This window comes from Ranitomeya imitator, chromosome 7 (assembly GCF_032444005.1).
Source record: "Ranitomeya imitator isolate aRanImi1 chromosome 7, aRanImi1.pri, whole genome shotgun sequence".
Lineage (NCBI taxonomy): Eukaryota > Metazoa > Chordata > Amphibia > Anura > Dendrobatidae > Ranitomeya > Ranitomeya imitator.
In genome coordinates, this window is record NC_091288.1 from 215,077,078 (window position 1) to 215,100,997 (window position 23,920).

At 49.3% G+C, this 23,920-nt stretch overlaps 2 protein-coding genes across 4 annotated transcripts in view; one reads left to right on the forward strand and one right to left on the reverse strand.

Annotated features, from left to right (window-relative positions):
• The window catches only part of ANTKMT (adenine nucleotide translocase lysine methyltransferase), a 681,321-nt gene extending 676,884 nt beyond the window's left edge, over window positions 1-4,437 (forward strand). For 2 of the 3 annotated variants that reach the window (XM_069734790.1, XM_069734791.1), the window contains exons 3-6: window positions 3,162-3,266; window positions 3,341-3,481; window positions 3,644-3,694; window positions 3,763-4,087. In XM_069734790.1, the coding sequence (XP_069590891.1) occupies window positions 3,162-3,266; window positions 3,341-3,481; window positions 3,644-3,694; window positions 3,763-3,951 (486 nt within the window). In that variant the 3' untranslated portion in view covers window positions 3,952-4,087. Of the gene's footprint in view, window positions 1-3,161; window positions 3,267-3,340; window positions 3,482-3,643; window positions 3,695-3,762 lie in introns of all 3 variants that reach the window. The other variant, XM_069734789.1, reaches the window with a different exon arrangement.
• A 941-nt stretch (window positions 4,438-5,378) lies between these two features.
• On the reverse strand, window positions 5,379-14,003 carry CCDC78 (coiled-coil domain containing 78). Its single transcript, XM_069734787.1, has 15 exons — window positions 13,835-14,003; window positions 13,145-13,276; window positions 11,972-12,058; window positions 11,613-11,792; window positions 11,322-11,480; window positions 10,836-10,886; window positions 10,664-10,752; window positions 10,500-10,578; window positions 10,267-10,392; window positions 8,892-9,094; window positions 8,481-8,655; window positions 8,359-8,393; window positions 8,034-8,109; window positions 7,779-7,879; window positions 5,379-5,628 (listed from the first exon to the last, which is right to left on the reverse strand). The coding sequence occupies exons 1-15, from the start codon at window positions 13,898-13,900 to the stop codon at window positions 5,505-5,507; spliced, it is 1,683 nt and encodes a 560-aa protein (XP_069590888.1). The 5' UTR covers window positions 13,901-14,003; the 3' UTR covers window positions 5,379-5,504.
• Window positions 14,004-23,920: the final 9,917 nt, after the last annotated feature.

Below are 23,920 nucleotides of genomic sequence, written 5' to 3' on the forward strand. Positions count from 1 at the left end.
CCCATGTCCTGTGATGTGATCGATGCCGTCCCCCGTGTCCTGTGATGTGATCGATGCCGTCCCCCGTGTCCTGTGATGTGATCGGTGCCGTCCTCCATGTCCTGTGATGTGATCGGTGCCGTCCCCCATGTCCTGTGATGTGATCGGTGCTGTCCCCCATGTCCTGTGATGTGATGTGATCGGTGCCGTCCCCCGCCTCCTGTGATGTGATCGATGCCGTCCCCCGCCTCCTGTGATGTGATCGGTGCCGTCCCCCGCGTCCTCTGATGTGATCGGTGCCGTCCCCCGTGTCCTGTGATGTGATGTGATCGGTGCCGTCCCCCATGTCCTGTGATGTAATGTGATCGGTGCCGTCCCCCGCCTCCTGTGATGTGATCGATGCCGTCCCCCATGTCCTGTGATGTGATCGGTGCCGTCCCCCGTGTCCTGTGATGTAATGTGATCGGTGCCGTCCCCCATGTCCTGTGATGTAATGTGATCGGTGCCGTCCCCCGCCTCCTGTGATGTGATCGATGCCGTCCCCCATGTCCTGTGATGTGATTGGTGCCGTCCCCCGTGTCCTGTGATGTGATCGGTGCCGTCCCCCATGTCCTGTGATGTGATCGGTGCCGTCCCCCGCCTCCTGTGAAGTGATCGATGCGGTCCCCCGCCTCCTGTGATGTGATCGGTGCCGTCCCCCGCCTCCTGTGAAGTGATCGATGCGGTCCCCCGCGTCCTCTGATGTGATCGGTGCCGTCCCCCGTGTCCTGTGATGTAATGTGATCGGTGCCGTCCCCCATGTCCTGTGTGGGATGTGATCGGTGCCGTCCCCCACCTCCTGTGATGTGATCGATGCCGTCTCCCGCCTCCTGTGATGTGATCGGTGCCGTCCCCCACATCCTCTGATGTTATCGGTGCCGTCCCCCGTGTCCTGTGATGTGATCGGTGCCGTCCCCAGCGTCCTATGATGTTATCGGTGCCGTCCCCCGCGTCCTGTGATGTGATGTTATCGGTGCCGTCCCCCGCCTCCTGTGATGTGATGTGATCGGTTCCGTCCCCCGTGTCCTGTGATGTGATGTGATCGGTTCCGTCCCCCGTGTCCTGTGATGTGATGTGATCGGTGCCGTCCCCCGCCTCCTGTGATGTGATGTGATCGGTGCCTTCACCCGCGTCCTGTGATGTTATCGGTGCCGTCCCCCGCCTCCTGTGATGTGATGTGTGCCGTCCCTCGCCTCCTGTGATGTGATGTGATCGGTTCCGTCCCCCGTGTCCTGTGATGTGATCGGTGCCGTCCCCCGCGTCCTGTGATGTGATCGGTGCCGTCCCCCGCGTCCTGTGATGTGATCGGTGCCGTCCCCCGTGTCCTGTGCTGTGATTGGTGCCGTCCCCCGCGTCCTGTGATGTGATCGGTGCCGCCCCGTGTCCTGTGATGTGATGTGATCGGTGCCGTCCCCCGCGTCCTGTGATGTGATCGCTGCCGTCCCCCGCCTCCTGTGATGTGATGTGATCGGTTCCGTCCCCCGTGTCCTGTGATGTGATGTGATCGGTTCCGTCTCCCGTGTCCTGTGATGTGATCGGTGCCGTCCCCCGCCTCCTGTGATGTGATGTGATCGGTGCCTTCACCCGCATCCTGTGATGTTATCGGTGCCGTCCCCCGCCTCCTGTGATGTGATTGGTGCCGTCCCCCGCCTCCTGTGATGTGATCGGTGCCGTCCCCCGCCTCCTGTGATGTGATTGGTGCCGTCCCCCGCCTCCTGTGATGTGATCGGTGCCGTCCCCCGCCTCCTGTGATGTGATTGGTGCCGTCCCCCGCATCCTGTGATGTGATTGGTGCCGTCCCCCACGTCCTGTGATGTGATTGGTGCCGTCCCCCACGTCCTGTGATGTGATTGGTGCCGTCCCCCACGTCCTGTGATGTGATTGGTGCCGTCCCCCGCGTCCTGTGATGTGATTGGTTCCGTCCCCCGCCTCCTGTGATGTGATCGGTGCCGTCCCCCGTGTCCTGTGCTGTGATTGGTGCCGTCCCCCGCGTCCTGTGATGTGATTGGTGCCGTCCCCCGCCTCCTGTGATGTGATCGGTGCCGTCCCCCGCCTCCTGTGATGTGATTGGTGCCGTCCCCCGCGTCCTGTGATGTGATTGGTGCCGTCCCCCGCCTCCTGTGATGTGATCGGTGCCGTCCCCCGTGTCCTGTGCTGTGATTGGTGCCGTCCCCCGCGTCCTGTGATGTGATTGGTGCCGTCCCCCGCCTCCTGTGATGTGATCGGTGCCGTCCCCCGCCTCCTGTGATGTGATTGGTGCCGTCCCCCGCCTCCTGTGATGTGATTGGTGCCGTCCCCCGCCTCCTGTGATGTGATCGGTGCCATCCCCCGTGTCCTGTGATGTGATGTTATCGGTGCCGTCCCCCGCCTCCTGTGATGTGATGTGATCGGTTCCGTCCCCCGTGTCCTGTGATGTGATCGGTTCTGTCCCCCGTGTCCTGTGATGTGATCGGTTCCGTCCCCCGTGTCCTGTGCTGTGATTGGTGCCGTCCCCCGCGTCCTGTGATGTGATTGGTGCCGTCCCCCGCGTCCTGTGATGTGATTGGTGCCGTCCCCCGCCTCCTGTGATGTGATCGGTGCCGTCCCCCGTGTCCTGTGCTGTGATTGGTGCCGTCCCCCGCGTCCTGTGATGTGATTGGTGCCGTCCCCCGCCTCCTGTGATGTGATCGGTGCCGTCCCCCGCCTCCTGTGATGTGATTGGTGCCGTCCCCCGCCTCCTGTGATGTGATTGGTGCCTTCCCCCGCGTCCTGTGATGTGATTGGTGCCGTCCCCCGCCTCCTGTGATGTGATCGGTGCCGTCCCCCGCCTCCTGTGATGTGATTGGTGCCGTCCCCCGCCTCCTGTGATGTGATTGGTGCCTTCCCCCGCGTCCTGTGATGTGATTGGTGCCGTCCCCCGCCTCCTGTGATGTGATCGGTGCCGTCCCCCGTGTCCTGTGCTGTGATTGGTGCCGTCCCCCGCGTCCTGTGATGTGATTGGTGCCGTCCCCCGCCTCCTGTGATGTGATCGGTGCCGTCCCCCGCCTCCTGTGATGTGATTGGTGCCGTCCCCCGCGTCCTGTGATGTGATTGGTGCCGTCCCCCGCCTCCTGTGATGTGATTTGCTGGCTGCGGCTCATGGCGTCTCCTCTTCTCGTGCCCAGGTGCCCTACGTGCCGGCCAGTGCCAGACAAGTGGAGAACGTGATGACGCTGCTGAAGGGACGCGCAGGAAAGATGGCGGACCTGGGCTCCGGGGACGGCAGGATTGTGAGGCGCAGTCACATTGCGCTGTACCGCTACGCCCGCTGACGCCATACTCACTGACTGTCTCCTTCCCGCAGGTCCTGGAGGCTGCCAGGAGGGGATTCCACCCGGCCGTGGGGTACGAGCTGAACCCGTGGCTGGTGCGCCTGTCCTATTTCCACGCCTGGAGGTCCGGATATCAGCGGAGAGTCACTTACTTACGCGAGGACCTGTGGAAGGTGCGTCTGGCGGTCTCTAACCAGTATGGTCGTGTTATGTTAACCCTTCCCTGGCCCCTCTGCCATGGCGGTCCATCGGCCTTGCTCTCTGCTGTCACTGAATGGAAACCCTAATACTTCCGCCATGCACCCATGTAATACCGCCATGTCGTCTGTGCGCAGGTGCGGCTGCACGACTGTGACAACGTCTCCGTGTTCCTGGCACCCAGCGTGGTAAGTGGCTGCTGTTTGCTGATCCGGATCAGGACTGTGCCGGCCGTAACGGTATTTACTGCTCACAGCTCGCGCTGCTGGAGGACAAGTTGCTGGCGGAGCTGCCTGCCGACGCCCGGGTGGTGACCGGACGCTTCCCGCTGCCCACCTGGCTGCCCAGTGACGTCATCGGAGAGGGCACAGACAGAGCCTGGGCCTACGATATCAGGACTGTACGCCAGGCGGGCACCACCCCAGAGCCTGGCACCGCGGTGTGACCAGAGCCCGGACAGTCATATCGCCCTACTCTGCGGGTGTGCTGACCGTCATCACTGGAAACAATCAGCAAGCCCGTAATACCAGTCAGCAACCCCGTAATGCTAGTCACCAAGCCTGTAATGCCAGTCAGCAAGCCCGTAATGCCAGTCAGCAAGCCCGTAATGCCAGTCAGCAAGCCCGTAATGCAGGTCCCGAGTGCAGCCTGTACAGGGCCCGGCCGTGCAGTCAGCAATGAGCAGACACAGGACAAGCAGGGGATGCCAGGAGCTTTCTGCTCTGAAGCCTGCAGAGTTATGAATGCAGCTCTGGAGTGTAGCACACACTGTGATGTGTTTTATGACTGTGACGTGACATCGCTCCTTTAACAACATTTTATTGCTATTTATATTGATTTTCAGCCTTTTATTGTAACATTTATGCCAAGTAAAAAAAATGTGAAAATTTTGGTAAATTTATAATTAAAAATTATTTAATTTTGATTAGAATTTTTTTCAGGCCCTGAATTGTGTTACTAGGAAGAAGCTTTATATATTGTCGGTTTCCAGGCTCCTCCCCTTATTGTGCCCCGCCCACTTACTGAGGCCCTTCTTATTGTGCCCTTCCTTTACTAAAGCTCCTCCTACTTACTGAGTCTCCTACACTTATTTTGTCCCTCTCCTTCCTAAGGCCCTTCCCACTTACTGAGTCTCCTCCCCTTATTGTGCCCCTCTCCTTCCTAAGGCTCCTCCCACTTACTGAGGCTCCTCCCCTTATTGTGTCCCTCCCCTTACTAAGGCCCTCCCACGTACTGAGGCTCCTCCCCTTACTGAGGCTCCTCCCACTTACTGAGTTACTGAAACCCCTCCCCTTATTGTGTCCCTCCCCTTACTAAGGCCCCTCCCACTTACTGAGTCTCCTCCCCTTATTGTGCCCCTCTCCTTCCTAAGGCTCCTCCCACTTACTGAGTCCCCTACCCTTATTGTGTCCCTCTCCTTCCTAAGGCTCCTCCCCTTATTGTGTCCTCCCCTTACTAAGGCCCCTCCCACTTACTGAGGCTCCTCCCCTTATTAAGGCTCCTCCCGTCAGTCCTGGTAATGGCCTTTTCTCTCTCAGGGTTGAGGATCTTCTTTCCTAGCATGGAGATCAGCTGACCCAGCAACCAATAAAGCAGAGCTGCAGTGTAAAGCATGGCGGACAGGATTCGAAGCCTTTGATGAGCGTCTGCATCTACTGACTTCCTGTAGAGTTTGCAGTCAGATGTAGTGTAAAGCATGGAGGCCACAAGACTGGGGGCTTCGATGAGAAAAGAGGGGGATTTCAGACCACCGTAGACTCCCACAGACAATGCACCTGAGCTATCCGGAGTTACAATTTATAGCCCTGATGTATCAGGACAAGAAGCCGACACTGAACACAATAAATAGGATGTCCGTCTGTAAGAGATGTGTAAAAATAAATATTACTTTAATAATAAGATAACGATTGAGGAGAAGCCCGAGCCCAGATCTGAGGCCTCACAGCTTCTCCGCTGAGGAGTCTGCCGTGCAGAGCCGATCACAGCCACCGGAGGGCGTCACATCTCATGGCTGCTTCTCCTTGTAGCACGAAACAGCAGTGAGTGGGGAGCGTCAGCACTGAAGGCTCTGTGCCCCTCACTGCCCATAAGTGTCCGCAGGCGCATTATTTCCTGCTTATACCTGGGGAGAGATAGAATACAGCGCAGGAGAAGTAATGTGTGTACAGTGCGTGCACCAGCAGAATAGTGAGCGCAGCTCTGGGGTATAATACAGGATGTAACTCAGGATCAGTAATGTAATGTATGTACACAGTGACTGCACCAGCAGAATAGTGAGTGCAGCTCTGGAGTATAATACAGGAGGTAACTCAGGATCAGTAATGTATGTACACAGTGACTGCACCAGCAGAATAGTGAGTGCAGCTCTGGAGTATAATACAGGATGTAACTCAGGATCAGTAATGTATGTACACAGTGACTGCACCAGCAGAATAGTGAGTGCAGCTCTGGGGTATAATACAGGATGTAACTCAGGATCAGTAATGTAATGTATGTACACAGTGACTGCACCAGCAGAATAGTGAGTGCAGCTCTGGAGTATAATACAGGATGTAACTCAGGATCAGTAATGTAATGTATGTACACAGTGACTGCACCAGCAGAATAGTGAGTGCAGCTCTGGGGTATAATACAGGAGGTAACTCAGGATCAGTAATGTAATGTATGTACACAGTGACTGCACCAGCAGAATAGTGAGTGCAGCTCTGGGGTATAATACAGGAGGTAACTCAGGATCAGTAATGTATGTGCACAGTGACTGCACCAGCAGAATAGTGAGCGCAGCTCTGGGGTATAATACAGGAGGTAACTCAGGATCAGTAATGTATGTGCACAGTGACTGCACCAGCAGAATAGTGAGCGCAGCTCTGGGGTATAATACAGGAGGTAACTCAGGATCAGTAATGTAATGTATGTACACAGTGACTGCACCAGCAGAATAGTGAGTGCAGCTCTGGGGTATAATACAGGATGTAACTCAGGATCAGTAATGTAATGTATGTACACAGTGACTGCACCAGCAGAATAGTGAGTGCAGCTCTGGGGTATAATACAGGAGGTAACTCAGGATCAGTAATGTAATGTATGTACACAGTGACTGCACCAGCAGAATAGTGAGTGCAGCTCTGGGGTATAATACAGGATGTAACTCAGGATCAGTAATGTAATGTATGTACACAGTGACTGCACCAGCAGAATAGTGAGTGCAGCTCTGGGGTATAATACAGGATGTAACTCAGGATCAGTAATGTATGTACACAGTGACTGCACCAGCAGAATAGTGAGTGCAGCTCTGGGGTTTAATACAGGACGTAACTCAGGATCAGTAATGTAATGTATGTACACAGTGACTGCAACTGCAGAATAGTGAGTGCAGCTCTGGGGTATAATACAGGATGTAACTCAGGATCAGTAATGTATGTACACAGTGACTGCACCAGCAGAATAGTGAGTGCAGCTCTGGAGTTTAATACAGGATGTAACTCAGAATCAGTAATGTAATGTATGTACACAGTGACTGCACCAGCAGAATAGTGAGTGCAGCTCTGGGGTTTAATACAGCACGTAACTCAGGATCAGTAATGTAATGTATGTACACAGTGACTGCACCAGCAGAATAGTGAGTGCAGCTCTGGGGTTTAATACAGGACGTAACTCAGGATCAGTAATGTAATGTATGTACACAGTGACTGCACCAGCAGAATAGTGAGTGCAGCTCTGAAGTTTAATACAGGATGTAACTCAGAATCAGTAATGTAATGTATGTACACAGTGACTGCACCAGCAGAATAGTGAGTGCAGCTCTGGGGTATAATACAGGATGTAACTCAGGATCAGTAATGTATGTACACAGTGACTACACCAGCAGAATAGTGAGTGCAGCTCTGGGGTATAATACAGGATGTAACTCAGAATCAGTAATGTATGTACACAGTGACTGCACCAGCAGAATAGTGAGTGCAGCTCTGGGGTATAATACAGGAGGTAACTCAGGATCAGTAATGTAATGTATGTACACAGTGACTGCACCAGCAGAATAGTGAGTGCGGCTCTGGAGTATAATACAGGATGTAACTCAGGATCAGTAATGTAATGTATGCACACAGTGACTGCACCAGCAGAATACTGAGTGCAGCTCTGGAGTATAATACAGGATGTAACTCAGGATCAGTAATGTAATGTATGTACACAGTGACTGCACCAGCAGAATACTGAGTGCAGCTCTGGAGTATAATACAGGAGGTATCTGGATGAATACAGTGATGTCCTCACCTTCCCAGGTGTTTATCCACATATTCCTGCAGCTCTGCCACCTGCTCCTCTGCTACCACCGCTCTCGCCAGCAGCTGACTTCTCTCCTTCTCCAGATCTTCCTAATTGACCCAAACAATAAGAATGCCTTGTGTGAACGGTGACAACCCGTGCGATATTCAGTAATGTAATAAAGCAGATATACTGCAGAGCGTGTAAGATGCCATCACACCAGTAGGGGGCAGTAGTGGCGTTCAGTACAGGGCACCCCTATACCTGGGTGTTGTGGGTGAACTCTCTCAGCTGCTTCCTGATCTCGGCCCAGTTCTCCTCGCTCAGGTGGCTGCGCTGTCTGCATATTAAAGGGACACACGGTCACTGACCTCACCAGGACAAATAACAGGCCCAAATGTTATCAATTGCATCTCTTACAGAAAACATGGCTACTTTATGCTCACAAATATAAATACTGTATCTTAAAAGGATAATTCATTATTTTTTTTATATGGAGGGAAAAAAGACACCCAAGACAACAGGCATGGACAAGCCCTTTAAGTCACACTCACTATGATTTTCACTCTTGCCCTTCCCCCTTACTCACTGTTGATTGGACATCGCATTGTCATTTATTCTTCTCTGCAATGTAAGAGGGAGAACAATTAGTAATTAGCATAATGAACAGATAACTCCGCCCACAATCCAACATTTACATAATCCACCAACCTTCTCCTTCAGGTCCTGGACCTGTGACTCCAGCCGGGCCTTGTCCTCCCGTAGACGGTTCACCTCCAGGGACGACTGGGACTGTAGATCGGGGTCAGTGATGGAGAAGTGATGCTCAGGGGGGCCGGGGTCCACGTCATGGCTTCCCAGAGCCATGATCTGCTCCCTCTGCATGCTGGAAGTGGATGGAAACCATCATCACACTGGGAGCTCTGGGGTGGGACAACAACTCCCAGTATGCCATGGATAGCCAGGCAACCACGGAGTTAGGAAAGAGGAGACATCCTGGTGATGGTCTCGACAGGAACTGACTGGGACATGGACACTGGTGTCAGGCTCAGTGCCGTAGTGGGGCCCCCACTATGATCCTGCCCAGGGCCACAGCATTGTCACGCCTGGGTCTGACATTACCGATACGCAATCATCAGGCTTTCATGTTTCTTGATGAGGTTCTGCATCCTCTTCTTGTACTGCCGCGTCGCTGTCGCCAGCTGTTCCTCACGAGACCTGTGCGAAGCTTTCATGTCGCTGAGCATGCTGTCCACGTACTGTTTCATACGAGTGGCCTCCATCTTACCACCTGTACCATTTCTCAGATTCCCATCCACGTAATCCTACAAGGGAGAAAAGGGTTAATCATCCTACATCCGATCATCATCCACAATCCCATGATCTTCCATATCCCACCATGATCCTGCATCTCAACCATCATATTATAACCCATCATCATCCTACACCCCACCGTCATTCAACATCCCACCATCATGCCACATCACACCGTCATCCTACATCCCACCATCATCCTGCATCCCAGCATCATCCTATATCCCAGTATCGTCCTACATCCCACCATCTTCCTATATCCCACCATTATTCTACATCCCATCATCTTCCTACATCCCGCTGTCATCCTACATCCCACCATCTTCCTACATCCCACCATCTTCCTACATCCCACCATCTTCCTACCTCCCAACATCTTCCTATATCCCACCCTTATCCTACATCCCACCGTCATCCTACATCTCACCATCTTCCTACATCCCACCATCTTCCTACCTCCCACCATCTTCCTATATCCCACCCTTATCCTACATCCCACCGTCATCCTACACCCCACCGTCATCCAACATCCCACCATCATGCCACATCACGCCATCATCCTACTTTCCACCATCATCCTACATTCCACCATCTTCCTACACCATCATCCTACATCCCACCATCATCCTACATTCCACCGTCATCCCACATCACACCGTCATCTTACTTCCCCCCATCATCCTACACTCCACCATCATCCTACATCATTATCCTACATCCCACCCTCATCCTACATACCACATTCACCCTCCTTCCTGTCAGCCTTCTTCCTGTCATCCTACAACCAACCATCATCCTACATCCAACCATTGTCCTACATATCGCTATCGTCCTACATCCCACTGTCATCCTACATCCCACAATGTTCCTACATCTCACCATCTTCCTGTATCCCACCATTTTCCTATATCCCACCCTTATTCTACATCCCACCACCATCCTACATCCCACCATCATCCTACATCCCAGCATCATTCTATACCCCACCACCTTCCTATATCCCACCCTTGTTCTACATCCCACCACCATCCTACATCCCACTGTCATCCTACATTTTACAGTCCTCCTACATCCCACCCTCATTCTACATCCCACCATCATCCTACATCTCCTCTGTCATCCCGCTATCCTCTCACCCCCGTCACTCCTACATTTAGGAGTAGCCATATTTTAGGACTCTCACCGCCAAGTCCTGGATGTAGCGGTTGAGTCTGGAGCGATACTCCTCATTGAGCTCCTTCAGCTGCATCTGAAGACGTGAGTTTTCAGCCTCAACCTCCTTCAGCTGACTCTGCGATGTCAAGAGAACCTGAAGAAGAGACAGACAAGTATCCTAAGATGTCTCCACCATGGATGAGGGTGAAGAACCATAGACACAACAGGTTATAATAATGGTGCCTCAGCCCCGTTCCTCACCGCGGACTTCTCAGCCATCTTGTGCTGAGTGTTGCGGATGGCTCTTTTCGCCTCTTGTAGCTCCTTACCCATGGCGATCCTGTGATTACACGTAACATATGAGACTGACGAGTGTTTTCTTATAGAGTTTTTCTAGATCTTGGAGGGACCTGGGTGCTACTTACACTCGCTCCTCTAACTTCTGCTGCTGGGTGTCATGGATCTTCTTCATGCTCTCAATCTCTTCCTTGATTTCATTCTGATTTCCGAAAAGCTTCAAAGATGCAAAGGTCCAAAGATTGCTCATGTATCTGCCATCTTATCAATATCATGAACAAGCGGGAAATCACAACTTACGTTTCTTTCCAGTTTTTTCCGCTCATGCTCTGAAGCCACCAGCTCTTCAGGCTGAAAAACCCAACATTTTTGTAAATACTTAATCTTTTCCTTCTACCAACCCTGTCTTAAAAGGAATTTCCACCTGAACGTATCATCAAGTATGTTCTAGAGACATATACGTATATGGTTATATATGGTGAGTGCTTCGCGAGGAATTTTTGGTATTTTGAGGAGACCTCATAGATGTCATTTCTGAAAAACCCTTTTATTTCTAGGCTGAGATATATTGTGTTAAAGTTTGTAGGCCCGAAGCCTGAGCAGAGTATCTGATGACAGCTTGTCTCCTCCTCATTCCTGTCAGGTGCAGTGTTGTCATGGACAGTGGTTGTCCCGATTAACCAGAGGAAGTCTCCATAAAAAAATGTACACCTGATACATGGAAAGCCCCTTTAAGCCAGACACATCTCTTACATTACAGGCAGTAATGTGGATCTGACCGAGTACCTTGATCTTACGAGCTGACAGACGGTTGACCATGGCTCGCACCCTGTCCAATTCTGCCGTGGCCTCGTTGACCAGAGCTCGAGACTGTGCATAGGTGTCGTCTTTCTCTCGGTTGACCAGGTTGAGTAGCTCCATGCTCAGCTCATCATTCTTACTCACCTGTAAGGAAAAAATAGAGAGGGCCGAAGACATTAGCTGAAAAATGTCAAGGATGCTATGCGCCCTTATACATAGATGTGGCCAGCGGGGCAGGGCGAAAATGACTAAACTTCTTAAAGGCAAAGTCGTCACCTCGTGCTCATGTTCTTTGCTCAATGCCAAGTAATTGCTCTTCAAAACGATGTACTCGTCAGCCAGCTCCTTACGGTTGATCTCCACCGACCGGAGACGATCCTTCAAAGCCTCGTGCTCCCCTGTCAGCTTCTCCTTATGAAGCTCCACAGTCATCAGCCGGTTCTCCAAAGTCAAGATCTACAAGTCAGAAGGAGCATACAGATTTTTCTGATACTGCTGCCCATCCCCTATGCTTTTTACTGCAGCCCGGCTTGTTCAGATTGGCTACTGAGTAGGCGCAAAAACTCATTATGAAGTCTGCTCATGGAGAGATGATTCCCATTACAGCAGCCATTAAGCCCTTCGGTACAACATACCGTATTCTTGAGTTCAAATGTTTCTGCCTCGTAGTGCTCCCTGATCTTATTGGTTTCAATCTGAAGTTCGATTAACTCCTTAGAAATCTGTGAAGGATGATATAGGGGTCACTACATCGGAAATTAGGGGTAAATTAAAAACTAAAATTCTGATTTATCAGTGATCAAAGGGTTTCCTCTAGGTCACATCAAATAACTCTTCGTATCTCAACTTTCTAACCCCCGATGAAGGATGGTACACAGAGAGTGGGCCCAAATCTATGACATTTACTGCAGGGTTGGAGAATAGAGCCAGCGAGTTCTACATAACAGGAGTCTAAAACGTACAGCAGAGTTCTAGAGCATACAACTTCAACCATTGAGTTCTAGAACATACAACCATAATCATCTAAATCTAGAACATGCAACCTAATCCATCTTCAACATGCAACCTTAGCCAACTAGATCTGGAACCTTAATCATCTAGAACACAGAATCTTAACCATCTGTATATAAAATATACATCCTTAACCATGTGGATCTAGAATATACCACCTTAGCCATCTAGATCTAGAACATACAACCATAACCATCTATATATAAAATACACAACCTTAACCATGTGTATCTAGAATATACAACCGTAACCATCTAGATCTAGAACATACAACTTTACCATTTAGATCTCGAACATTCAACCTTTACCATCTAGAACATACAACCTCTAGTTCTAAGGCATACAATATAAATCATCTAGTTCTAGAACATTCAACCTTGATAATCTAGAACATGCAATCTCTATATCTAAGGTACAATATAAACTGTCTAGTTTTTGAACATACAACCTTGATAATCTAGAACATACAAACTTGATAATCTAGAACATACAAACTTGATAATCTAGAACATACAACCTTAACCATCTAGACCTAGAACATACTACTTGAATCATATCATTCCACAAAATACAATCTTAACCATCTAGATATAGAGCATACAACCTTAACAATCTAGTTTTAGAATATACAACTTTAACCATCTAGTTCTATAACATGCAACCTCAACCATCTAGTTCTAGAATATACTTTAACCATATAGTTCTAGAACATACAACCTTAACCATCTAGACCTAGAAGATACAACTTGAACCATGTAATTCCACAACCCAAAGAACATGTTAAAGATCTGTGATACCTTCAGCTTCTCCTCCTCACTGAGCACCAGTCTTGATGACAGATCCGTCTTGGACCCTGCAAGTTTCCCCATCTTGTTCTGCAGGTCGGTCAGCTTGGCGTACAATCTCTCATTGCGATCTTGCAGCTGAATCTGAGAGGGAGAAGAATCAGACCCAGGTCAACAGCATCCAACGTAGAAGAGTATCCCAACTATGGTGGTCCTTGTTTGTCCATGTCAGGTCGGGTGAGAGATCCCCTTATCAGGACACACTTACTGTCTGGACACCCATGGATGGAGTGATCCGGGGGTAAATACCGTCCCAACCAGACCTGATGAATGGTCTTGGTGTGGCCCCCATTAGGCTCCACAGAAGACCTATATGTTTCTTGATCATAGAGATCAGACATAACTAGTCGATCCTGCACAATGTGGACACAGCACACGCGTTTCGCAGTCCATGCTGACACTTCACAGGCTTTTCTACATGTTTATAGGGAACCCTGAATATGTGCCCTCTGGAGACGTAACATATGGAAGCAAAGGTCCCCTGCGCACCGTGTGCCAAGTATCTATGGCAGAGATGGGCATTTCCTCTGCATGAATACCCCTGATCCCGACCATACAGGACCCACCTGACTAATCGATCCCCAGGGTCATATCCCCTCTCGTCCGCCATGTTTAGCTGGAGATTATTTATGATGGACTCACATTCTCGTTGCTCAGCTGTCGGACCTGTTCCTTCAGAGACGTGTCGCTGTCTACAGAGGAGTCCATGATTGTCACACAGCACAGAGACGGAACAATGCACCCGGGGCTGGATATGTTTACAGCAGGGAGAGGGGTTACTACGGAGACCTGGCCAGCAGATAGTCAGTGACTCCCCAGTGATGGGGAGGAGAATCACAAGGATTACAGCAACGGAGGGGACCGACTAAATAAAGGCACGGCGACGTCACCTGAACTAAGTGTAATTATACTACAGGGAAGAAAAAAGACAGACAGTGACCTGGTGCAGAACTACAACTCCCAGCATGCCCTGACAGGTTTCTGTTGGGTTGGTGACAAAAATAGCACTCGATGTAACCTCAAGAGAAAGAGTCTGACATATATGGAGGACGATATACAATATACAAGAAGAGTCATAGTGTGCCGCCGTAGCTTTATGGTAACTAAGCAACGATGACTTCCTGTAATAACCAGAAACAGGAAGTGGATTGCGTTCCACACACAATTCTGCCGGGTTACCTAGGAAACACAATCACATGCTTCTAGGAACAGTCAGGAGTCCTTGGGCGGGGCTTTGTTGCTTAGCAACTAGCAGATTATTTAAAGTGACAGCACTGACATAAATCTATGCATGTAACGGGAAACCTGACACGTAACAGGATTTGCTAGGGTTTGTAGAGACCCAATTATCAGCCATTACAGAGGGAGGCGACTGGAGACTGCAATCTATTACTCCCTGTTATCAGCCATTACTGGGGAGGGACTGTAGGACAGGAGACTACAATTTATTACTAGACCTATCAACCATGCATAAAACAAGGCGGGAGTGGAGGCACGGGCCCTCCTACTGGTGTCTTGCGGCCGAGCCGTATAGCAGGGTGGCGGTCCTTTTTAAAATCGCAGCGGTTGAATGCAGACGATTTATCAAATTAGAATTTGGGAGATGCTTAATCCTAGTTGTCTCCATGGGGGGACAGGAGCTTCGGCTCATTAACATCTACGGTCCCCACTCCAAGTGTCTCTTCATGAAGATCAAACCTTTCTTATTTTCGAGTCGGCAGGTGGTCTTTGGAGGGGATTTCAACAACGTCACGAGACCCTGTGATAGAGGAGGTTCCGGAGACCGGCTGGCTTATGATTGCGTCGTGCTAAATAGGATAGTAAGTGGGGCACGCCTGGTGGATGTCCACATCCGGCACAACACAGGCCACGCGGGGTTCACCTTTTTTAGAGGTAATCAGTGCAGGTCTAGGATAGACAGGTTTTATTTGAAGGAGGAGGCCGTTTCCTCGCCGTTGTCGGTTGTGGAGGTGGAGTTCTCCGATCACTGTTTGATTATGTTTTCTCTGAGCGTTACAGAGACTCCTCGGATGGGAAGAGGTTATTGGAAGCTGAATTCGTCACACCTTGAGGAAAAAGCTGTAAGACGGTCCTTTGAGGAATTTCTTCAAATCCAGGCACCCTTGCTCGGCCTAAGTAACACTAAGTCAGAGTGGTGGGAAATGTTCAAACATCGGGTGGTGAGATTCTTCCGGCAACTCTCGAACCTCAGAAGCCTGAAGAGGGATCGCCTGTATCAGAGCCTGAGGAGGAAACTCGAGCATCTTGTCTTGACTGAAGGTAGCCGTGAGATCTCCAGTGTAAAGTTCTTACTGAAGAGGTGTCAGTATGATAGGCACGCATCTTTGTTTTTTAGAGGGACTACCGGCAGTACTACTCGCCCGACCCTTACAGAAGCTGCAAGATGTCAGTGAATAATAAGATAGTGACAGGGCTGATGGACAGTATGGGATCCCTGAGAAGGTCCAGATCAGGGATCTTGGAGGTCGTCAGTTCATACTACTCGTACCTCTTGGGAAGGAGAGGACTGGATGATGATAGGATGTCGGCTTTCCCGGTTGAAGCTGTTTCTGAGCCAGGGGCTGACCTCTCGCTGGGCGGTTTGGCAGAAGCAATCAAAGAGGAAGTGAGACTGGTGATCGACGGGCTAAGGCCCAAAAAACAAATCGCCAGATCCGGATGGCTTAATATCTGAGTTGTTTAGGACCTTTAGGGACTCCTTGGTCCCCTTCTTGACTTAGGTATTTAACGACCGTCTCTCCTCAGGCACTCTGCCGAGATCATTAAGGAGGTCACTTTTGATCATTTTTTCAAAGGGTAAGGATCCGTCACGCATTGAGAATCGGCATCCCAGATCACTTCTCAATGTGGACAGGAAGGTTTTGCCTAAGATACTTTTCTACCGGCTGGTGAAGTTTGTATCACGGCTCCTTTCGGAGGCTCAGCATTGTTGCGTTCCTGGCTGTAGCACTTTCACTGCTGTTCTAGGTGTCCGAGAGGCCGTGGAGCAAGGCAGGGTGAGCCTTTAGAAGTCGTTCTTGCTGACCCTGGGTCAGGCAAAAGCATTTGATTGGGTTGACCACGAGTACCTCTGGTCCACTCTTTTGAGGTATGGTCTGCCTGGAGGGTTTGTGAACTGGCTTAAGACCTTGTATGCAGGGGCTGAAACTTTCTCTCTGGTAAACGGGTGGATTACCACACTGTCAAAAGTACCAATACCTGGTTTACAAACAACAGTATCACTGGGCTTGATTGGCAGCAAACTCGCCTGACCGTAACCAGGGCTGTATTTAGAGTTTCTGCTGCCCTAGGCACTTTTAGTGCTGCCCCCCTCTCCCCCCCCCCCCCTTTGATGAGTATGACACTATCGGCAGTGACTTTGGCAAGAATCGCTGATGTGAAAGTCGCCTTTTGCAGCAGATCGGGCAGCTTTTCTGCATCTGCTGCGTAACAGATCACTTACGGCAACACTGCGTTCGGCCTCATTCATTCCCTATGGGATTTGTGGCACTTGCCGTGATCTGGCAAATGCGGTACCATACCTCCCAACTTTTGAAGGGAAAGAGGTATAAAGTTTGCGGCGCGCGTAGTGCACCGTGGCAAATTTTAGGCGACGCCTCTGACCACACCCATTCATAATTAGTCACACCCATATCCATGTTCCAACCACAGCCATTTAGCATTGCTGATCGCACTGTTTCATATACAATAATTATAAACAAAAAAATATGGCCACACAGTGCTCCATACTGTATAGTGGCCACACATGATGCTCCATACTGTATAATGGCCACACATGATGCTCCATACTGTATAATGGCCACACATGATGCTCCTTACTGTATAATGGCCACACATGATGCTTCATACTGAATAATGGCCCCACATGATGCTCAATACTGTATAATGGCCACACATGATGCTCCATACTGTATAATGGCAACACACAGTTCTCCATTCTGTATAATGATCCCACATGATGCTCAATACTGTACAATGGCCACACGTGATGCTCCATAGTGTATAATGGCCACACATGATGCTCCATACTGTATAATGGCCATACATGATACTCCATACTGTATAATGGCCACACATGATACTCCATACTGTATAATGGCCACACATGATGCTCCATACTGTATAATGGCCACACATGATGCTCCATACTGTATAATGGCCACACATGATGCTCCATACTGTATAATGGCCACACATGATGCTCCATACTGTATAATGTCCCCACATGATGCTCAATACTGTATAGTGTCCCCCTCCCATCTTGTATACATGGCTCATCTCCCCCCCTCCTGTATGCATGACTCATATCCCCCCCCTCCTGTATGCATGGCTCATATTGCCCTCCACCCCCCTCCTGTATGCATGGCTCATATACCCCCTCCTCCTGTATGCATGGCTCATATCCTCCCCTCCTGTATGCATGGCTCATATCCCCCCTCTCCTGTATGCATGGCTCATATCCCCCCCTCCTCCTTTATGCATGGCTCATATTCCCCCTCCCCCTCCTGTATGCATGGCTCATATTCCCCCCCCCCTATGCATGGCTCATCTCTCAACCCCCCGCTCCCGCTCCCATCTTGCATGGCTCGGCTTACCGTCCTCCTTCATCACCCCCGTCCCCTGTCCCCCCGTCCCTCATACTCACCTTTCCCACACCGTGCGGCCGTGCCGAACATCCCTCTAGCTCTGTACCGACTCCTGGCGCAGCACCTTCTTCCTGCGTGAGCGGTCATGTGGTACCGCTCATTAAGGTAATGAATATGCCCATATTCATGACCTTAATGAGCGGTACCACGTGACCGCTCACTCAGGACGAGCTGCAGATGCTGAGACTAGGCATCGCTGGAGCAGGGTGAGTATGACGTCTTCAAGGAGGGTGGCTGGGAGGCGAGTGGGCATGACGTCTTCAAGGAGGGTGGGTGGGTGTTAGGCGGGTGGGCAGCTGGGGGGCAGTCGGTCGGGAGGTGACCCAGGACTTAAATACATTAAAAATTAAAAAAAACCTTGCTCAGATGCTACCCCCGCATCGTCCCGCCCTAGGCACGTGCCCTCAAGTGGGCAAATTCGGCCCTGACCGTAACCCCACAGAGAATCTATGGGCTATTGTCAAGAGGAAGATGAGAGACACCAGACCCAACAATGCAGATGAGCTGAAGGCTGCTATCAAAGCAACCTGGGCTTCCATAACCTCTCAGCAGTGCCACAGGCTGATCACCTCCATGCCACGCCGCATTGATGCAGAAATTGATGCAAAAGGATCCCCGACCAAGTATTGAGTGCATTTACTGAACATACATTTCAGTAGGGAACATTTCAGATTTTACAATCATTTTTCCAGCCGGTGTTATAAAGTATTCTAATATACTGAGATAATGTCTTTTGGGTTCTCATTGGCTGTAAGCCATAATCATCAACATTAACAGAAATAATCACGTGAAATAGATCACTCTGTGTGTAATGTCTCTATAGAATATATGAGGTTCACTTTTTGAATTGAAGAACTGAAATAAATTCACTTCTTGATGATATTCTAATTATGTGAAAAACACCTGTGTGTGTGTATATATATATATATATATTGTTTTGCATTTAGGTTTGTTGTAGGGTGAATGTGGTGGTGTAAGGGGGTGGCTGTAAGGTGAGGCAGTGGGACCAGTAGGGTTTTGCTGTGTTTGGGGTGTTGTATAATATTCAGTTTAGTGTAATGTGTTAATATTGTATATAATATTGTATATAGGACGGTGTGAATGTAGTTTGGGGTTGTATATAGTAGTGTGAATGAAGCTGGGCCTGGGGTCTTACATTATTTTATACGATTTATTATTTATTATTTTAGGGGGTATATTCATGTATTTATGGTTATTTTATATCTTCTCTTTTTAGTCTATATTTTATTTTTTTATTTGTTTTCTTTAATTTTATTTTAATTTTTCTTTTTTTTTCCCGTTTAGTAGGTCGAGAACTTTCCTCCATTTTTGTTTCCATTTCTGGTTTATTTCTTTGTGATTTGTGTCTGATTGGAGCTTTGTTCTTATGTTTTGTTCTGTTGTGTTTTATCCTGTAAGGTATGGTAGTGTGTTTCTATATAATAAGAGACCTACAATCTATTACTCCTTGTTATCAGCCATGTCCTTTGGCTTTTTTGTCTTTACCCCCATGACTCGGTGGGGTGTGACGCTCTGTGTGTTTCTTCTCCCTCGGTGCAGACGGTGATACTTTCCTCGAGGTCCTCGCTCCCCGGGATATGGCCGCGGGTCCGGTCGTCCTAGAACATCGTGTTCCATCGAAATCCTGGAAATGTCCGGTGTCGTCTGCTCTTATCTGACCCCGACCTGATGTGTAAACAGCGACAAGAATCCGTTATCTGTGTCCTGAACACCCGGCCGATGGCACGGACCATCAGACCATTACCCTCATCCCTGTATCTAAGCCTATCAGATGTGGTACTGTCCGCTGTATCAAATCCTATCAGTAGGTGCAGAGTCACCTGCCTGATGTACCCCAGTGAGGTGGGCCCTCCCATACAGCAGGTCCCATTAACCCTTTGTTATGCTCCTCCGAATGTATACCCCGTCCCCTTCTGTTGTGACGAGCGTCCAGCTCTCAGGGCAGTGACCGCGGGGCCATCACCGCACCCGGGAGGGACCGAGACACCGGCAACCACTGATCAAACAAGACCTGACCTGACGGACAGAAGGAACACGGCCAGAAAGAGCCCACCTGACCCGCAAGCTACCTTCACTCTGCATCTAAGCCTATCCTGTGTGATACTGACTGCTGAGCCGTGTATCTAATCCTCTCCTGTGTGATACTGTCTGCTGAGCCGTGTATCTAATCCTATCCTTGTGATACTGACTGCTGAGCCGTGTATCTAATCCTATCCTGTGTGATACTGACTGCTGAACTGTGTATCTAATCCTCTCCTGTGTGATACTGTCTGCTGAGCTGTGTATCTAATCCTATCCTGTGTGATACTGTCTGCTGAGCCATGTATCTAATCCTATCCTGTGTGATACTGTCTGCTGAGCCATGTATCTAATCCTATCCTGTGTGATACTGACTGCTGAGCTGTGTATCTAATCCTATCCTGTGTGATACTGTCTGCTGAGCCATGTATCTAATCCTATCCTGTGTGATACTGTCTGCTGAGCCATGTATCTAATCCTATCCTGTGTGATACTGTCTGCTGAGCCGTGTATCTAATCCTCTCCTGTGTGATACTGACTGCTGAGCCATGTATCTAATCCTATCCTGTGTGATACTGTCTGCTGAGCCGTGTATCTAATTCTCTCCTGTGTGATACTGTCTGCTGAGCCATGTATCTAATCCTATCCTGTGTGATACTGACTGCTGAGCCGTGTATCTAATCCTCTCCTGTGTGATACTGACTGCTGAGCCGTGTATCTAATCCTATCCTGTGTGATACTGACTGCTGAGCCGTGTATCTAATCCTATCCTGTGTGATACTGACTGCTGAGCCGTGTATCTAATCCTCTCCTGTGTGATACTGACTGCTGAGCCGTGTATCTAATCCTATCCTGTGTGATACTGACTGCTGAGCCGTGTATCTAATCCTCTCCTGTGTGATACTGACTGCTGAGCCGTGTATCTAATCCTATCCTTGTGATACTGACTGCTGAGCCGTGTATCTAATCCTATCCTGTGTGATACTGACTGCTGAGCCGTGTATCTAATCCTCTCCTGTGATACTGACTGCTGAGCCGTGTATCTAATCCTCTCCTGTGTGATACTGTCTGCTGAGCCGTGTATCTATTCCTATCCCGTGTGATACTGTCTGCTGAGCCGTGTATCTAATCCTCTCCTGTGTGATACTGTCTGCTGAGCCGTGTATCTATTCCTATCCCGTGTGATACTGTCTGCTGAGCCGTGTATCTAATCCTCTCCTGTGTGATACTGACTGCTGAGCTGTGTATCTAATCCTATCCTTGTGATACTGACTGCTGAGCCGTGTATCTAATCCTATCCTGTGTGATACTGACTGCTGAACTGTGTATCTAATCCTCTCCTGTGTGATACTGTCTGCTGAGCCGTGTATCTAATCCTCTCCTGTGTGATACTGACTGCTGAGCCGTGTATCTAATCCTATCCTTGTGATACTGACTGCTGAGCCGTGTATCTAATCCTATCCTGTGTGATACTGACTGCTGAGCCGTGTATCTAATCCTCTCCTGTGATACTGACTGCTGAGCCGTGTATCTAATCCTCTCCTGTGTGATACTGTCTGCTGAGCCGTGTATCTATTCCTATCCCGTGTGATACTGTCTGCTGAGCCGTGTATCTAATCCTCTCCTGTGTGATACTGACTGCTGAGCTGTGTATCTAATCCTATCCTTGTGATACTGACTGCTGAGCCGTGTATCTAATCCTATCCTGTGTGATACTGACTGCTGAACTGTGTATCTAATCCTCTCCTGTGTGATACTGACTGCTGAGCCGTGTATCTAATCCTATCCTGTGTGATACTGACTGCTGAACTGTGTATCTAATCCTCTCCTGTGTGATACTGGCTGCTGAGCTGTGTATCTAATCCTATCCTGTGTGATACTGACTGCTGAACTGTGTATCTAATCCTCTCCTGTGTGATACTGTCTGCTGAGCTGTGTATCTAATCCTATCCTGTGTGATACTGTCTGCTGATCTGTGTATCTAATCCTCTCCTGTGTGATACTAACTGCTGAGCCGTGTATCTAATCCTATCCTGTGTGATACTGTCTGCTGATCTGTGTATCTAATCCTCTCCTGTGTGATACTGACTGCTGAGCCGTGTATCTAATCCTATCCTGTGTGATACTGTCTGCTGAGCCATGTATCTAATCCTCTCCTGTGTGATACTGACTGCTGAGCCGTGTATCTAATCCTATCCTATGTGATACTGACTGCTGAGCCGTGTATCTAATCCTCTCCCGTGTGATACTGACTGCTGAGCTGTGTATCTAATCCTATCCAGTGTGATACTGACTGCTGAGCCGTGTATCTAATCCTCTCCTGTGTGATACTGACTGCTGAGCTGTGTATCTATTCCTATCCCGTGTGATACTGTCTGCTGAGCCGTGTATCTAATCCTATCCTGTGTGATACTGTCTGCTGAGCCGTGTATCTATTCCTATCCCGTGTGATACTGTCTGCTGAGCCGTGTATCTAATCCTATCCTGTGTGATACTGACTGCTGAGCCGTGTATCTAATCCTATCCTGTGTGATACTGTCTACTGAGCCATGTATCTAATCCTATCCTGTGTGATACTATCTGCAGAGCCGTGTATCTAATCCTATCCTGTGTGATACTGACTGCTGAGCCGTGTATCTAATCCTATCCTGTGTGATACTGTCTACTGAGCCATGTATCTAATCCTATCCTGTGTGATACTATCTGCAGAGCCGTGTATCTATTCCTATCCTGTGTGATACTGACTGCTGAGCCGTGTATCTAATCCTATCCTGTCTGATACTGTCTACTGAGCCGTGTATCTAATCCTATCCTGTGTGATACTGACTGCTGAGCAGTGTATCTAATCCTCTCCTGTGTGATACTATCTGCAGAGCCGTGTATCTAATCCTATCCCGTGTGATACTGTCTGCTGAGCCGTGTATCTAATCCTCTCCTGTGTGATACTGACTGCTGAGCCGTGTATCTAATCCTCTCCTGTGTGATACTGTCAGCTGAGCCGTGTATCTAATCCTATCCCGTGTGATACTGTCTGCTGAGCCGTGTATCTAATCCTCTCCTGTGTGATACTGACTGCTGAGCTGTGTATCTAATCCTGTCCTGTGTGATACTGACTGCTGAGCCGTGTATCTAATCCTCTCCTGTGTGATACTGTCAGCTGAGCCGTGTATCTAATCCTCTCCTGTGTGATACTGTCTGCTGAGCCGTGTATCTAATCCTATCCTGTGTGATACTGACTCCTGAGCCGTGTATCTAATCCTCTCCTGTGTGATACTGTCAGCTGGGCCGTGTATCTAATCCTATCCCGTGTGATACTGTCTGCTGAGCCATGTATCTAATCCTCTCCTGTGTGATACTGACTGCTGAGCCGTGTATCTAATCCTATCCTGTGTGATACTGACTGCTGAGCCATGTATCTAATCCTCTCCCGTGTGATACTGTCTGCTGAGCTGTGTATCTAATCCTATCCTGTGTGATACTGTCTACTGAGCCGTGTATCTAATCCTCTCCTGTGTGATACTGTCTGCTGAGCCGTGTATCTAATCCTCTCCTGTGTGATACTGTCTGCTGAGCTGTGTATCTAATCCTATCCTGTGTGATACTGTCTACTGAGCCATGTATCTAATCCTCTCCTGTGTGATAGTGTCTGCTGAGCCATGTATCTAATCCTCTCCTGTGTGATACTGACTGCTGAGCCATGTATCTAATCCTCTCCTGTGTGATACTGACTGCTGAGCCATGTATCTAATCCTCTCCTGTGTGATACTGTCTGCTGAGCTGTGTATCTAATCCCATCCTGTGTGATACTGTTTGCTGAGCCGTGTATCTAATCCTCTCCTGTGTGATAGTGACTGCTGAGCCGTGTATCTAATCCTCTGCTGTGTGATACTGACTGCTGAGCCATGTATCTAATCCTATCCTGTGTGATACTGACTGCTGAGCCGTGTATCTAATCCTATCCTGTGTGATACTGTCTACTGAGCCATGTATCTAATCTTATCCCGTGTGACACTGTCTACTG